At 42.8% G+C, this 15613-nt stretch overlaps 1 protein-coding gene across 1 annotated transcript; it reads right to left on the bottom strand.

The window, feature by feature from the left end:
* Positions 1 to 1410: 1410 nt before the first annotated feature.
* On the bottom strand, positions 1411 to 11654 carry ITM2A (integral membrane protein 2A). The gene is made up of 6 exons (XM_057404784.1): positions 11497 to 11654; positions 7486 to 7617; positions 7060 to 7248; positions 6003 to 6113; positions 4875 to 5025; positions 1411 to 2480 (listed from the first exon to the last, which is right to left on the bottom strand). Exons 1-6 carry the CDS (start codon positions 11578 to 11580, stop codon positions 2392 to 2394), a joined length of 756 nt encoding a protein of 251 aa, XP_057260767.1. The 5' UTR covers positions 11581 to 11654; the 3' UTR covers positions 1411 to 2391.
* Between the last annotated feature and the right edge of the window lie 3959 nt (positions 11655 to 15613).

Here is a 15613-nt window from a genome sequence, read left to right as displayed (position 1 = left end):
CAGATGATAATCCCTGCACAAATGACCAAAACCTCAGCTACTTTCTCAACGCAGCAGCACTGAGCAGGTAAGAACAATCTGTTCCTCTGAGCATCCTGGCTTATTGCCTAGAACATCAATATGCTCCTAAGGAACTGACTTCATTTAAAAGCTTTACCAGACAAAGGTAAGAGAAACTGTTTCAGCCTATCTGGAAGCATGCCTAGCATTCCTGCTGCATGTCTCAAGGTAGCCAGCAGGTTAGAACAGGAACCACTACAGCTGAAAGGATTTTTACTTTTCATTCTCAGTAAAGCCAAACCTCAATGCTGCATGTGGATGCTCCTTGCTCTCTGCAACCGAGATGTTTCCAAACCCTTCCACTCAAGACAACCAAAACAAATGAGATGGTCAGGAAAAGCAGTAGCTTGCCCAAGCACTTCGGGTCTGTAGCAGAAACTTCTCAGTGCAGCTACTTCTCCCAGTGACACCAGCCTGTTCCAGGTAATTAGAGCTTTCTACAGTATTCTATTTCAGACAATTTAAGTACATAATTAAATACTCTCCTACACTTACTATTGCAGAGACAGGAAGACCAAAGGTCTAGTTTGGGGGATGTGTCCTCTGCATTGCATCACCACATGCCCTGGGAGAAAAGCTGCACTAGTTTCTGAGACAAGGCAGCGGAATTCCCTATTGCCCAGGACCTGCCTTCTGCTCCTCCCCTCTGCCTCATCCCACGAACAATGACTGAGAGCAGGTTCTCCTATAGTCACTTCTCACTCCCTTGTTGTTAGACTGCTGTTTTACTTCCAGCTGTATAACCCAAGTTACTCTCCAGGAAAGCCAGAAGGGTTCAGTGCACACTTTAGCTCTCTGAACAACTAGTCACAGAAATCTCACCGCAGCTCCCCCAGCTCTGAGCTCAAAGCACAGCAAAGCTCATGGGTAAATGCTGAGAGGTGTTACAATAAGGTGGCAATTAACCCCCTGCTGCCTTCATCTATTACAATATGCTAAAAAAACTTCTCATTAACACTGCCATAAATACACTAAGACAAGCAAGCATTTAATCATCGGCCTCATCCACACCAGTATTCAGAGGATGAATTACAGAATGCATCCTTCCTTTGCTATACCACAACCGATAGCTACTGCTCGCATGCCAGAAGTCGCTCAGCAGGCAGTTCACAGCTCTAAACACCACTGAGAATTGCCCCATGGGGGATTGTTTGTCTTTTCTTCCCTCTGTTCCTGAACTTATGCACCACAGAGGCCGAGGTAACTCGGCTCCTCAAGCTGAAAAAGAGGTGAGAGGGGAAAGAGGGAAGAGCACTGTGTACTGCCCCAGACCCATAACCATCACCTCCCTCACATGAGCCACATGCCAGGGTACACTCTCAACTCCACGAAGTCACACAAACACCAGAGTTTTAGAGAAACATTTATTATAGGGTTGCAGAATTTATGCCAATATAAAGTCCCTTAATAAAACTCTCAAGTTCATCAACTGCAGGACACTAACTCTTCATTATCTTTACACTGCAGGTTTCAAAAAAAGGAACAACGCGCTGACTGCAGTAGTAACGCTACTTGCTCATAAAAAGTTGATCTAAAAAGTATATATAAGCCAGAGTAGTTTAAGGTTACAGCTACAGTCACATTCACAAGTGAGCTATACCAGAACAGAGTCTTGAAATAGGAAGTTATAGAATAAACCAATTCATAACCAAAAAAAACCTGACAAGCTTTAAGAGCAATTCTATCTGAATCTAACAACTAAATACCACAAAACCAAACTAAGGTAGAAGAATTAAACATAAGCTCAGGGAAGGTTCCAAATATACATACGAATTCAATACAGTAATTGCACAAAAAGAAACAGGGTAGTGTTAAAGGTTTATGCTCACTGAGGCTGGATTTTACATGCTTCACACATGGTAGTTAAAATAAACCTTTAATGATATGGATCAGGTTCTTTAGCCAGGATGCGGAGTGCAGAGCTATTCTACAGAACTACACAAGATGTGCAAACCACAGATTGTTAATATTAATCATTCTGTGAAAGTTAAGGTGAACAGAACTGGTTCCAGCCAAGGAATTGGTTAACATTTTTATATATATATTTTTCTGCCATTCCCAGATTACACTAAATCAAACACATTCAACAGATAAACTGGTATTAGCCTTCTAAAAAAAACCTTACTCAAATTTAACATTTACATGAGACAACTAAAAAGTTATACCAAGGATCAAAGAAAGCTGAAATGGTGACTTTGTCTTTTGAAATACAAGCAATACACAGAAAATGCATAAGGCTTTTGATTATCACTGCACATTATAAGAAGTCAATGTCTAATGCTCAGACTTCTCAATGGAGGTGTGAACTAGTCACCTCCCATCCAACACCCTTCACTGTTGACAGATCTTTGTTTCAACAACGAAAGAGTTTTCAAAGTGTCTGATTGAATGACAGTTCTCCACTGAACGTTTCTGCAGACCTGGGGAAGAGAGAAGATGAGAACTTAAGTAAAGCAGAGCTATAACCCAGAAGCAAGTATTTACAGGTTTTGTAACACTACGAACAGCAGCAAGATACAACCATGCAGTACACAGCGCTCCCACAGCCAGGCACTGCCACCAGTGTTTGGTATCAGCCTGGATTCTAACAAAGCACCTCCCACATTGTCAGAACAGTAACAACCAAAGCGGGAGCCAGGTACAAACACAGGGACAAAGCAAGCAAGCACTTTTTTCTAGCATCCCTGCCACCACTTTATTTGTAGAAGAGACAACACTAACAGTTTATGGCAGTTTCTCATAGGCCTGTCTAGCCACAGAGAAAAGGAAAAGCAAAGCAGATTAAACTCTTCCCTGTAATTTCAGTAACTCAGAAAGGGCACAGGAAAAAACCCTGGTTCTTTATCAGTACTTCCCCCTACTCAGGATGCATTAACACAGAGGGTGCTTCTATAGAGATGTCTTCACCTTCAGCCCTGTAAGGATTTGCCATGTGGCTGATGATCTCCCTCAAGTTTTTCCTAACGGCATTAAAGTGATTTTCTCTATTTTGGGACATGCCAGATTGGATCTGACACAGGCAGTTTACCTGTAGCAGCTGTGAATCTTTATTAAGAGACAAGAATATAGCAGTCTTGCCATCAAGGACAAGCTGCTAATGCACTCCAACGTACAACCATTAGGGAAGAAATATCTACAGCTTAATAAGCAGAGAATTGTTCAAAGTAAAAGAAGCTATCCATTGAAGTCTAGAAGCACTAGCTCTTAAATGAAACCCAGCAGGGCACTGCTTTGGTTTGTAAGCACTTCAAATCCAGGCTGTCCTTCAATTCATCTCAGTCTTATTACCTGGACAAGCTATGAAGCTTCCAATGCTACCTAACCAGGAACATAACCTAACAGTCAGGATGACCTGTCGAGTTCCTCACATGCCTTCAGTTACAGCTCCAGGCAAGTGCCACAGAACCTGAGGTCGGTTTGACCTAACTGATGAACCAACGCATCCTACAAAATCCAAGAGCCAATGCAGCACCAGGGAAGCAAGACCACCTCTCCACAGAAATTAAAGGAGTTTATCCACTTCAGTCTAATTGTTTATGTGTGTATAGCTTGTACATGTTAGAGGAAAAACATGCTAGAAATCTGACCTAGAAAGCAAGACAAGCCTTGCTCCTGAACAATTTTCTCCTCAGCAGCAGTCTTCCAGCTGACTAGATTTCCCACCCTCTTTCACCTTCCTCCCAAGGGCAAACAAGGTTACGGAACAGATAACAGTACCAAGCAGCATTATTCATTTACTAGAATCTTTTTATGCGAATATTCTGCCATGAAGATGTCAGCAACATGTTACAGTAAGATTATTTAAGGAAATACCATAAACATTCTTTGCAGTTATTGTCTGTAGGCTAGTCTTAGACACAGCAGCAATCAATTTAGACCTGTTCATAGAAGCATCTTCACAAAGCTAAGAGATACAAGCCTCTCTCCCCCATAAAGGCAGCATTTACTGTTTCTTCATGTATCCTATGCCATTAACTACAGACCAGTCTTGTGCTCCCACATACAGAACCTTCTATCTAGCAACAGAACTGAGTCTCCAGCAAACAGGAGATGTGGCTCCTGATGCTATAAAGTGTAACTGAAGAAACTGCCACCTAAGAGGAAAACCAAAGCAGAGAGTTCTGACAAACCAAACATTTGCATTCTGGAAGGCTGTGAGTGGCAAAGGATTAGTTTCCTGTGTCTGGTGAGAGCAGCAAACTATGAAATGTAAGAACTACAGTGAACTAAAATCCAGAGTACTACATTTCTGTACTCCAGGCCTGCTCCCAGTATGTCAAACTACTGACACCTCAAATTCAGTTCTTTTCACAGAATAGCAGGGAGTGGTGTGAGAAGATGGACAGTAAAGAAACAGAGCTCAGAAGTTCCTATGAAGTGTTCTTCCTCTTTCATAGAGGAAGTCTGGGATGTCCAGAACTAGTTGTTCAGTTACTTCATTTTTGTTCCAAAGCAAGTGAACCAGAAGATAATGCTTTTACTTAGTGCTCCTGCAACCCAGTTTTAGGTAGGACAGCGACAAACTAAGCTGCACCTAGAGACTCACATGATCAGATGGATTATGTGAATTTTAAGGTCAAACTAATTTACAGTTTCAACCAAAGAGAAAAATGTTGTAACCTCTAATCCCATAACTGAAACTCTCTGCATGTTTGAATGACGTTACTGATATATACTTAAAGGTAGGGGAAAAATACCCATTTGTTCTCTGATTAGTCTCAGCTCATGTTAAGCCCTCACAACTCCAGTGGTTGAAGTATTTACCCTTTCCATCCTCCAACAACAGGTTTGGTTTCTTACTGATGGGAACTCACCTGTTATCTGGTCTCTGCGCTGAAGTCTGAATGTCTCTTTTCCAACACAGAGCTGGTAGATGAAGATGCCCAAATCAGACACATTATCGATCTCCTCTGTAACCACCATTTCTTCACGGACTAGGTAAGTCTGAGGCAAGTAAGAGCCAGTCTAAAAGAGAAAAAAACCCTGAAATACAGCATCCTGCTAAAACCAAGTATCACTACATTTTATTCTGCTTCAGAAGGTCTTCAGGCTCTAGATTCCAGCTTTACTTCTTTTACTTACAAAAGAAATTTGCATGCAACAGAAAGTTTGTAGTTAGAAGAAGAGAAAAAGTATTATAAAAGCTTTCATGTTTGAGGCAATACATCTAATACAATAAAAGCAGTTTCACCTACAAAAGTTAAGTCTTAACCAGAACATTACAGTACTACTGAAACAAATTCTCACCCCTCATGACCAACTCGGAAAAAATGGGCACAAGGACACTCACTTAAAGTTTTATCTCCAGGATGATAAAAATTAAGACACCAAATTAAACTACATGAGGCAGCCTCTAGCACCAGGTGTCGAGGAGTTAATAACATTTTTGAAAAGTATATTTGACACATGATTTCTCAATATTGCGTTTAATTTGGAAGAAGCAACAAGCTCTATCAGCTTGACTTTTAAGTCATCTTGGAAAAAACAGCAGTTTTTGTCCCTGAAGAGTCACAGTGCTTGCAGTGAGCTCGTAACTACAATGCCACTAAACGCCACTAAAACACAAGCACAAGTTAGCATTATGCTTTTCATTAAAACTCTCATAGGGCAAGGGAGCTTTCTGGTAGTAACTTTCAGGTTTAGGCTTTCCACAAGATTCGGAGCTTTATCAAATTCCTTTATAATAGCTAAATTTAACTTATTTGCTAGTTGCTTTCAGCTTCCATAAAGCTAGGTATTAATAAGAGCATTAAGCATGAATCTAATCAACATAATATACACTGACAGCTGGCCTTAACTTCAGTACAGTGACTGAGCCAGGGGGATTATGTACTTCGATGGCAAGAGGACTGTTCCAGCAAGAGCCTGTGGCTCAGGAGCAACACCCATTCTTATCAAAAATGATCTTGTCAGCATAACTACACAGAAAAGTTTCCACGTACCGCCAGTTTTGCAAAGAGATCCATCAGATTCCTTGGTGGCATAACTATGGATGTGTTCAGCGGAATCACGTAGCAGTTACCCAGTTGCAAGTCAAGATACGCAGTCAAAAGCTATTTTGAAAATAAGTTTTTAATTAAGCATGACCTTTGGCTATTAGAACACAGTCCTACAAGGACTACGAAAGACACTCTAACAGCTGAACATCATGCACACCAACAATCAAAGAGGTATGTTCAGGAACTGTCTAGTATAAGAACTTAACAGTCACCACTGTTGCAAACACAGTGGTTACAGGTCTTTTACAACAGGACTTCAGTACACAAGTGAGAGCTGACTATAAAAGCTGCTGCTATCATAATTCTAAACGAGTACAGTTTATATTAGCATAAAGTATTTAGGAGTGTGCTTTCATAACTGAGAAAATCCAACTAAGCACAATGCAATGAAAAGATATCCAACTGCTGATAAACAATCATTCCCTGTAAACAGTTCTTCAGAAAATGTCAAATCAGCATTGCTAGTGAGTGCAAAAACTGCAGAAACCAAAATTACCAACATATCTGTTTGTTTTATTATGACTTTGCATAGCACTTAGCCAGAATCAACTGAAGTTCTTAAGTTGCCTGAATCGTTTAAGTTACAGTAAAGTTTCTGTCAAGACAGCAAAGATGAAAACTAAGTTCTGCAAAGGCAAGTAGCACAGCTCAGCTGTGTGGTGTTCAATGCTACTGTTGAAGGCAGCACATACAGACGTCAGTTCCAGTGCCTTTACCGTGATTGTATCTGCAGTGCCAAGGTTTGCTTCACAGCCTATGACAGCTTTTACAGCTAAGGATAACAGTTAATACTACCAACAGAACTTCAGTAAAAAGTCAACTTAAAACCATCCTCTCATCTTTGCTTTGGAGAAACTACATGCAACTAAGACATTGACAGCAAGCTTTCAAGGTTTCAAGAACAAAACCCCTGAAGCTGTTGCAAATACCACCTGCTCCACAGTTTCTCAGTGAGCAACTTTCTCACCTTTCTCAATCTTACCCTCTCACACATACTCACCCTATCAAAGTCATGAACGATTGCTGCTGGATCACTGTCTGAGAACTTTGGAACAGGGACATCAATGATGGCTATGTTATCATCCTCTCGAATGTCAGCTTCTTCAGCAATAGGCAGGAAATATGGTTCTACTGCACGATCATGATTTTCATTTTCAAAGTAACACATTTCACCACGGTACACCTTATGCTGGAAGCAAGAGCAAGAATAATGATTTTTAAGAATAATGATTTTTACAGAAAATGTTCCTTTAAAACTGGTATTTCTAACCCTCGTTATGCTATGACAAAGCACAGGTCTGTCACACCTGGGGCTCTTATAAAGGACATCACAATCTTCACATCCCAGTTAGTGAAGGTAATCCATTTATAATTACACTTTTTTTTTATTCCACAATACTTGAAAAAGAAAGAACTTTGACATTACCTTAGGCATGAAGTACTTGTAGATGCAGGCTCCACCAACAACCACCCCTGCTAAGATGAATGCTAGACCCAGCAGAGTCAACAGACATCTCCCAGATGAGTTTTCACCTCCATGTGTGGCAATTTCCGGATCCTTTAAATAAAGAGAGATGAGAACTCAGGAGGTGTAGCTTTTTTGAATTTAGAGCTGTTATCTGCTGCTTCACTTTGACCTACCATTTTCTATCTCTTATAGGTGTGCACTGAGAACTGCAAGCCAAGCATTATATAAGGAAGACCGTTACATGAAATACTACATCATATTAAGATCAGTTTTCAAACAGCACTGAAAGAGGTATTTTCTTAGTTAGAAGATGCTCACTAGACAAGCCTTTATCCAAAAACTACTTGAGTCATAAGGAATTTAAATAATTGTAACAAAGGATACAGTGCTGCAGATGCAATATAGCACAAGGAAAGCAGGATTATAGCAATATAGCACAAGTAGAGCAAGGTCATTCTAAGGTACATGTTGTTTTAAGGCCTTTTACCAAAAGCTTATTTCCTATCTTCCTCTTGCTAACAGAGAAGGCTAAGATGCAACTTTGTCTATCAGGTGGGGAGCAGAACTCCGACACGAGTCAAACATGCAGGTTTTAGAACTTGTAATATGCACAAACCCACTATGGAAAAAGAACCATTTATCAGCCTCAATACAGCTCTAAGTTATGCCAAGTAAAAATAAAGTCACCATGGCACATCCTACCTTGCAGCTTCAAAGTACTCATTCTTCCAGCCAAGTCCTAGGGAAGTTTTGTTCCTAGTACCCTGAAACTTATCTCTCTACTTCAAGTGTTTGTTCCACACCCAACTCTCTCTCAAACAGATGACTGCATCCAAAGGAAACTATCACTACCATGTAATACGGTGATGAGCTATGTAATACCAAGTGCAAAGTTAGTGGTCGTGTCTGAATGACAAGTTCAACCCTCAAGAGTTGTTTCAGTGCCTTTCTAGACTTCCAGGTGAAAAGCTCACACAATGCAGGCTGAGAAGCAGCAGAAGTACTGTCAAATACTAAACAACCAGAAGATACTTTCTCTTTGAGCCAACACACACGGGATTTGGGTGTTAACAAGCACAAACAAAACACAAACAAACAAACAACCCAACCAACCAAATACCAACAAAAAAAACAAACAAACCGACCCCAAAGTGTTAGGTAATCTGTCATGTCTGGCCAACTATGTGCCTTTAATGATTCCTGACTCTGGTATTTAGCACTTAGTTTTCAAGACCTGCTCTTTGTAGTGGTCAGGAAGAAAACTCGATTTCACAGCAAAAGATCTTTTCCTTTGTGCTGTTCCTACAGACAGTAGCTAGATTTAGCACAGCAGCTTCCAAGGCTTTTCTTTATTTGTGTCTCATTATTTGCACTCCTGTAGAACACAATATACTTAAGTGACCTGTGATCACAAGCCACAGCATTGTTACAAAGGCTGCACACATTTCCATGCTCAGCAAGACATAGTAATGTAGAAGTCAAATGCATCAGCTATGCAAGTACTGAAACAAAAAACAAGCTGTTTTGCAAAAGTCAATACTCCTACATTCCACACTCACATCCTCCAAACAGAAAAATGTTGACTCAGCATGACAAACTGCTACAATTGGCTAGTTAAGCATTTGTCAAAAAACACCCCTAACCAACCCACAAGCAAGAAACCCCGCATAATTCTGACTTGAAACTTTAAATAAAGTCAAAATCATGCTACTTTATATTGCAGTATATGAAAATCATCTTTCAGAGTTAACTGGCTTTTAAGATCAAGACTAATTATGTTCTCTTCACATTCTGTCACTTCCATCTACACCTTCCAGTTCAGTAACTTATCTAGCCTGCAACAGTCTGCAGCAGGTTTTGGCACTACAGACATCCTACAGCTTGGATGATGTCGACATGTAATTAGCTACACTTGCTTTACACGTATTTCAAACAAAGCAAAGGTATTTATCATATTAAGAAGCACTGTAGGCAGCTTGAATCTGAGAACAAAGCGTTGACAAGGCTGATAAGAGAATACAATACCAAGACTTCGCTCCAGTAGGTTACAAAGCCTCTGCTCAAAAATAATGTCATTAAAAGAACCACAAAGAAAAAGCAGTTCCAAAATGTGCTGTAACAAGCAAAGCAAACTAGGAATAAAAGACAAATCACTTGTGTTAACATCTGCAGCTAGCTCAAGAGACACTGTTGACACAGCCAGCTCCAAAGAATCAGCAAGGAGAGTATTCTGCTCAAGTTGTCTCATGCAGATATTCTAGGGGACTTTTTCTGTGCTGTTTCAGCCAACATTATCCATTAAGCTTGTTTGCTCTGCACAAATATTCCAGAAAAAGAAGACATTAAAAAACAGTAGAACAAGTTTGCGTTGGAGGAAAATGGTGAACTTGATGGGTACATGCAACTCTAAGCCTTGAAGTCAGAGTGCAGAGTTGTTAAAAAACCCCACATACACATGTGCAAACACAGAGAATACTGTGACAGGTGTAACAAAACAGCATGTGTGATAAACTGAGAAGAGCAGCCATCATGAGAAGAGAGGCAAAGGTGTAAGTGTATATTATAACTACTATGCTCAGAATTTGCATGGTACAAGGCCAACAAAATACATATAACAAGTTGCCTCAGGAGTAGCTGATGAGTTTGTCCTAAAACTAGCCAGGCTGAGGATATTTTCAAATTTTCAATTAGTACTTGATCTACATTGTTTCCCTATTCTCCTTCCTCCTGACCTAATAATTCAGTGCTACTATATTAACTGTGCACACATACAACTCCTACAGCTCAAGAGCCCTCTGAGCAATAACACCACTCTGCACCCCTTCCCCTTTTAAAGGCAGGCTATTTTAAGTGAGGCAGATGATCTGCAGGCTGGAAAGCAAGCTGCTTTCCTGATTACACCTTAGAAGGCACAAAAAGGGGGAAGGCAGGCACTAGAGGCCAACCCCACAAGTTTTATTGGGGTTTGGCCCTTTTCTTTTAAATTTATTTTCTTACTCCCCGATTAGGAATAAATCAGTAGCTCTAGAGGAGGATTATGGGATGGGCTGAGTTTATTTACCAAGAGGCTGATCCTCAACTCACTAAAACGGCAAAGTCTCCCACAGATTTGAAAAGTTCAGTTCAAGTCAGCAATATGACAACTCGTTAGGAAGGCAAAGCCAACCTCAGGTTTCTATTTAAAACCCTTTATGGCAGGTTTCTTAATTTAAGCGAGGCATACCAGACACCTCACCACAGCGCTGCTCCAGCTCGCTGCCTGCGAGGGCTTCTGCGCAGGAGGGAGCGAGCCCTAACCCACTTTGTCTGCCTGAAGACGCAGCTGCGAGCCGCCTCTTCCCTGGGGCCAAGCTGATGCCGAGAGCACGGCATTTATCCCTGCGCCTCTCCCCAGGCTGGAGCCGAACGCCGGAGCTCGCCGGGGGGGCCGGGGCTCACCCGCCTGCCTGCTGCGGAGGTTTAAAACCCCGTCAGGAAAAGAGGCCCTGGCACGGGCCCAGCTGCGAGATAAACAGCCGGGCCTGCCCCTGCGTGCCGGCCCGCCGATGTCACGCCAGCCCCTCAGCTCGGCACCGCCCGTGGCCGCCCGGGCTCGGAAAACAACCGTGGGGAGGGAACCGCAAAGCGCCTGGGCCCCCTCAGACCCGCTCCGCCCGGCAGCCCCTCGCTGCACCGGCCCTGACGGGAGCGGCCCCTCTCACCCCCCCCCCCCCACCGGGGGCACACCGTAGGGCGGCCGCCACCACGCGGGGAGCCTGCCCGGGGCCGCCTGCACCGAGCGGAGCGGCGGGGCCGGCGGCAGAGCTCCGCTGGCTGCCCGCTGCCTTCCCCCAGCCCGCAACCGCTGCGAGAAGATGGCGGCGGCGTCCATGTCCTCCTGCCACCCCCTCCACCTCCACCGCCGCCGCCGTCCCCCTGCCCCGCTCCTCCAGCCGCGGCCTGGCGGCGGGCAGAGCACGCTCCCCGCACCTTGTCGGCCACCAGCGCCTCGGCCGCCTCCTTCTTCGGCTCATCCTTCTGAGCGAAGGGGGAATTGAACGCGATCTTCACCATGGCCGCTGCTCCGCGCCGCCGCCTCCCCGCTGAAGAGCCTCCGGGCGGCGAGGCGGGGCACAGCGAGCAGGCCACGCCCCCTTTCCCGCCACGCCGCCGGGCACCGCCCCCTGCAGGCCGGGCGGAGCGCTGTGGTCCCCGGCGGGCAGCGGGCGGAGCGCTGTGGTCCCCGCAGGGAGCCGAGCCCTGGGCTGCCGGAGAGCCCCCAAAAGTTCCTTTTCTCGTCCTGCTGGCGTGGAGCGTGGCACCCTGCAAGGGGCGATCAGGCCCCCACAGTACCTATGTGTGTGACCCGCCGCCTGCCCCCCCCCGGAGCTGAGGCAAACCAGGGACTGGTCAAACTCCTGCCTGGGAAGAGCTGCATCCTGCCTGCGCTGGGCAAGGCGGTGAGGGGACCGCAGTGGCGGCCGGAGGCAGCATCCTTCACGAGTTTCTCTGCAGTCGTGTTCTTTCCTTTTATCTCCATGCACTATTCGTGCAGACAATCGTACAGACACCTAATGCTCTATTTTACACTAGGAACGCATCGCTGGTGAAGAGGAGGCATCTCGGGACCACAGTCAGTATAGAATCATAGAATTCAACTAGGTCTGAAAAGATCACCAAGCCCAACCTTTACCCCAGGACTCCCAAGTCCACCACTAAACCATGTCACTAAGGGCCCCTAGCGCAGGGATGGGGATATCTTTAGCCAAACTGCCCCCCTTCTCTTGTGAAATATGGCCTAAGGGATCTTTAACAGCCAAGGAGACAGACAAGGCATCAACGTTCATTTCATGCCTGTTAAGGAGGAGAAGAAAAAGAAGACTTAATGTATTAGATTGTCTGAAATTATCTTCTCCTTCATATGAATGAAAGTCTGTGTATGTCTCACTGGTATTTGAGTTTACATCTCTAGAAAGAAATCTGGTTTGAATCTGGTGCCTACGCCATTGAACTCTTCCTCTCAGACAGCTGTAATTAAACAGAACTGAACACTATGCAAATATTGCAATAACTAATTCTTCTAAGTGTAAACAAGATGCAGTGTGTATTCCAGCATTCAAAGCATGTTCCTGTTATTCCGCAGATGCAATATCACTGTTATTTCCTTTCAAGATCATAGCTTTGATTTAGCTCCCTTTCATGTTAATAGGAGTTTCGACTTTGACTTCAGTCAGAGAAAAAGAAAGTCTTTCATGTCTATTTAACCTGAATTTGTCTAGTAACAGAAAACACTTTTACCTCATTTTATCAAGAAATGAGAAAAAAAAACATACTTCCTAGCTTTAGTCTGTTAGGAGTAAGTTAAGCCATACTCTCATTGAAGTCCATGAAACACCGGTTTAAAAACAGATTAAGTTTCCTATATGTTCAATGTGGTACAATTGCTTTGTGCTTAAACAAATTGACATTATCTTCCAGTTACTCAACACCTTTACTGGGAGAAGAACACAGAAATAGAACTGGAATAGACCCTTGCTATTTATCAGGATTAGTGTCTCTCCATCCCAGCTTGCTCACTGCCTATGTTCTGTCATCTGATGCAAGGGATGGACACACCTTGAAATCCTGTACTCAGATAAAAAAGAAAAAACACAAGGTTTTTTACATTTGACTGTACTCGCTGAGTTTGCAAAACTGGAGCTCTCAGAAGATTTTGTGGATTTCTGTTCGTGGCATCTGTGATAATCATTTATTGTAACGTGTTCAAAACTTATTCAAAACAAGTTAAAATATGCAGTGGCCAGGAGAATGTAATTCCAGTATCATCAAACAAGTTTTCCTACCCTTACACACCTGATAATAACAGTCAATTCAGTCAGTAAGGCTTCCTCCCAAATGAAGCTCCTCCTACAGTGGCCAGATTGTATTTTGTAGAGCAGTCTGAAGCACCAGCTCTGCAAAGGCAAATTCCATCCTGGGCTGCATAAATATAAGAAATTTCATGTATTTTGAGCATCCCACAATCATCAGGCTGCTTGACTGAATAAATATTAAAGATCTCTAGGGGTGGCTCCACTCCTCCACTTCTCAAATGCTTTTCCATCGGTCTCTTCTTACCAGTCCAGTTTTCTTTCAGACTTCTGCCAAATGTTGGCTGCAGTTTAGGCCTGGACATCCCAAAATATCTAAACAAGTTATATCACATATTCTATTGGATTCAACAATATTTCTGGTTTTCCTTTTTTTACGAGAATGCTCTGGGTTTAGTTTACTGGTATTTAGTCTGAGATCATCTTTTTCACCTTGAGAGACGAGATTATCCCTTTATCCTTAATTATCCTTTCAATCCTTCTGGTGTTATAATGTTAAGCAACACTGCTTAAAAAAATAACAAATATACCACCTAAATTGTCTCAGAGACTGGGGAAACTTGCCAAAAAAGAAGCTTGAACTGGTGTGCTATACCAGTTGTGATCCTGAATATCAGTGAACAACGTTTGTAAGGTGAGGTAGCATCTTCTATTGGACCAGTCATTGGCTGAGCAGATAATGCAACTTTTGGCATGCTTTTGAGCAATTCTTCATAGCACTAAAATGAATTTTTAATGTGTAGGAATATTTTAATTATTCTAATATACTTTAAAAAAATAAACTAAACTTTAAAATACATTCATGCTTATGCTGTCTCCTACTCTTGTGCATGCCAGGAGAATACTTTCTTACCCTTTGAGAACAATAGTATACTATATAGAAAAATTTAATAAAAAGTATTACCATTATAGTAAAAGTATGGTTTGCAAAGCTTTCTCAGACTTTGAAGGTACTATGTATGTGCATAACATTCAGCTGTGTATATTGTTCTGGTTCAAACAAAGCTATCATCAGGGTGGCTGCAGTCTGGCAAGGCATCTAAGCACACGTTTTATGTTTCAGTGGTCACTCACAGCTTAATGTTAAGCCTGTGTTTTAAGTTTTTTGTTAGGCCTCAACACGAGAACATGGTTAAGTACTGAAGTGCTTCACTTAGGTTGAGCTTCACACTCTCACTGAACACGGGGCAAGTCCACAGGCAACAAGGACTGTCCCCTGCAGAGAGCCTTAGATGCTCACAAAGCATTGCACAACTGAGCCCCAGCCCAGACTCTAGGCAGCACACATGAAGAAACAATAATTAACGCATGTAATTAATAATAGTCTTAAATATACACCGTGTCTATCAATCAGTTTTTTTCACGAGTAGCATAATTACTGAAGGAAGGACAGCAAAATGTGAACAACAAGTACGTCACGTAGGACAGCTAAAAATGAAAGAGAAACTACAAACTTTCTCCCCTTATGAAAGGAGACCGTCTCCAAGGTCACTGTTTTTTGTTAATCCATATGCCTGGAGGTCTCCTTTTTGCCTCCAGTCCTTTTCTGGCTCTCTTGCTAAGAATTCCTCCTTCACCTCCTCAGCCCCTTTTCCCTCAGTCTAACTCTTGTATTCACTGTGTCCATTACTCCTCTAATCAGTGACCCGGGGACCTCTTCTTTGTTTCCACCTCGCTCCTGTCTATAGGGCTGTTGACAAGGAATCTATCAGTATTTCAGACTACAAAACTGTCATGCTGAGAGCTGCCAATATAAACTTCTGTAAAGGAACATTATTTTCCCACCAGGCTGAGATGAATTTGGGCCTTTGACTGAGGATCTCTATTTCTGGACAGCAAATGCTCTATTTGCTATACTGACTTCCCTTAGTGCCTGGCATGCTTTTCTTCACTGCAGCATTATCAGATTCATGTATGTGGCAAAGCAAGCATGCATTACTCACTTCTGCTGATTGTCTTGTTACAAAATATTATGAAAGAGTATTAGTTAAATGAAAAATGCCCTTTTTACATTTTGGGAAAAGCCATGAGTCCATTTTGTAGCGACAAACTGTGGAAGTGATGGGCACAAAAGTGAACCTGAAGGAGATGAAGGCAAAGAAGCGATTACTGATTAAGCTACAAAGTCAAGAACGTATCCTCTAATGGCCATGCTCAGACTGGTGTTGAAGAGAATTCACTGCCCACACAGCCACTGCCTCACAGGAGAGAATTCCACAAGAAATTCCAGTCCTCAA

The sequence above is a fragment of the Pezoporus wallicus genome, unplaced genomic scaffold, assembly GCF_028554395.1.
Source record: "Pezoporus wallicus isolate ANWC-B61680 ecotype Strahan unplaced genomic scaffold, APGP_CSIRO_Pwel_v1 contig_5104, whole genome shotgun sequence".
Classification (NCBI taxonomy): Eukaryota; Metazoa; Chordata; class Aves; order Psittaciformes; family Psittacidae; genus Pezoporus; species Pezoporus wallicus.
The sequence above is the reverse complement of the archived record's forward strand: the minus strand, read 5'-3'. Positions and strand labels throughout refer to the sequence as shown.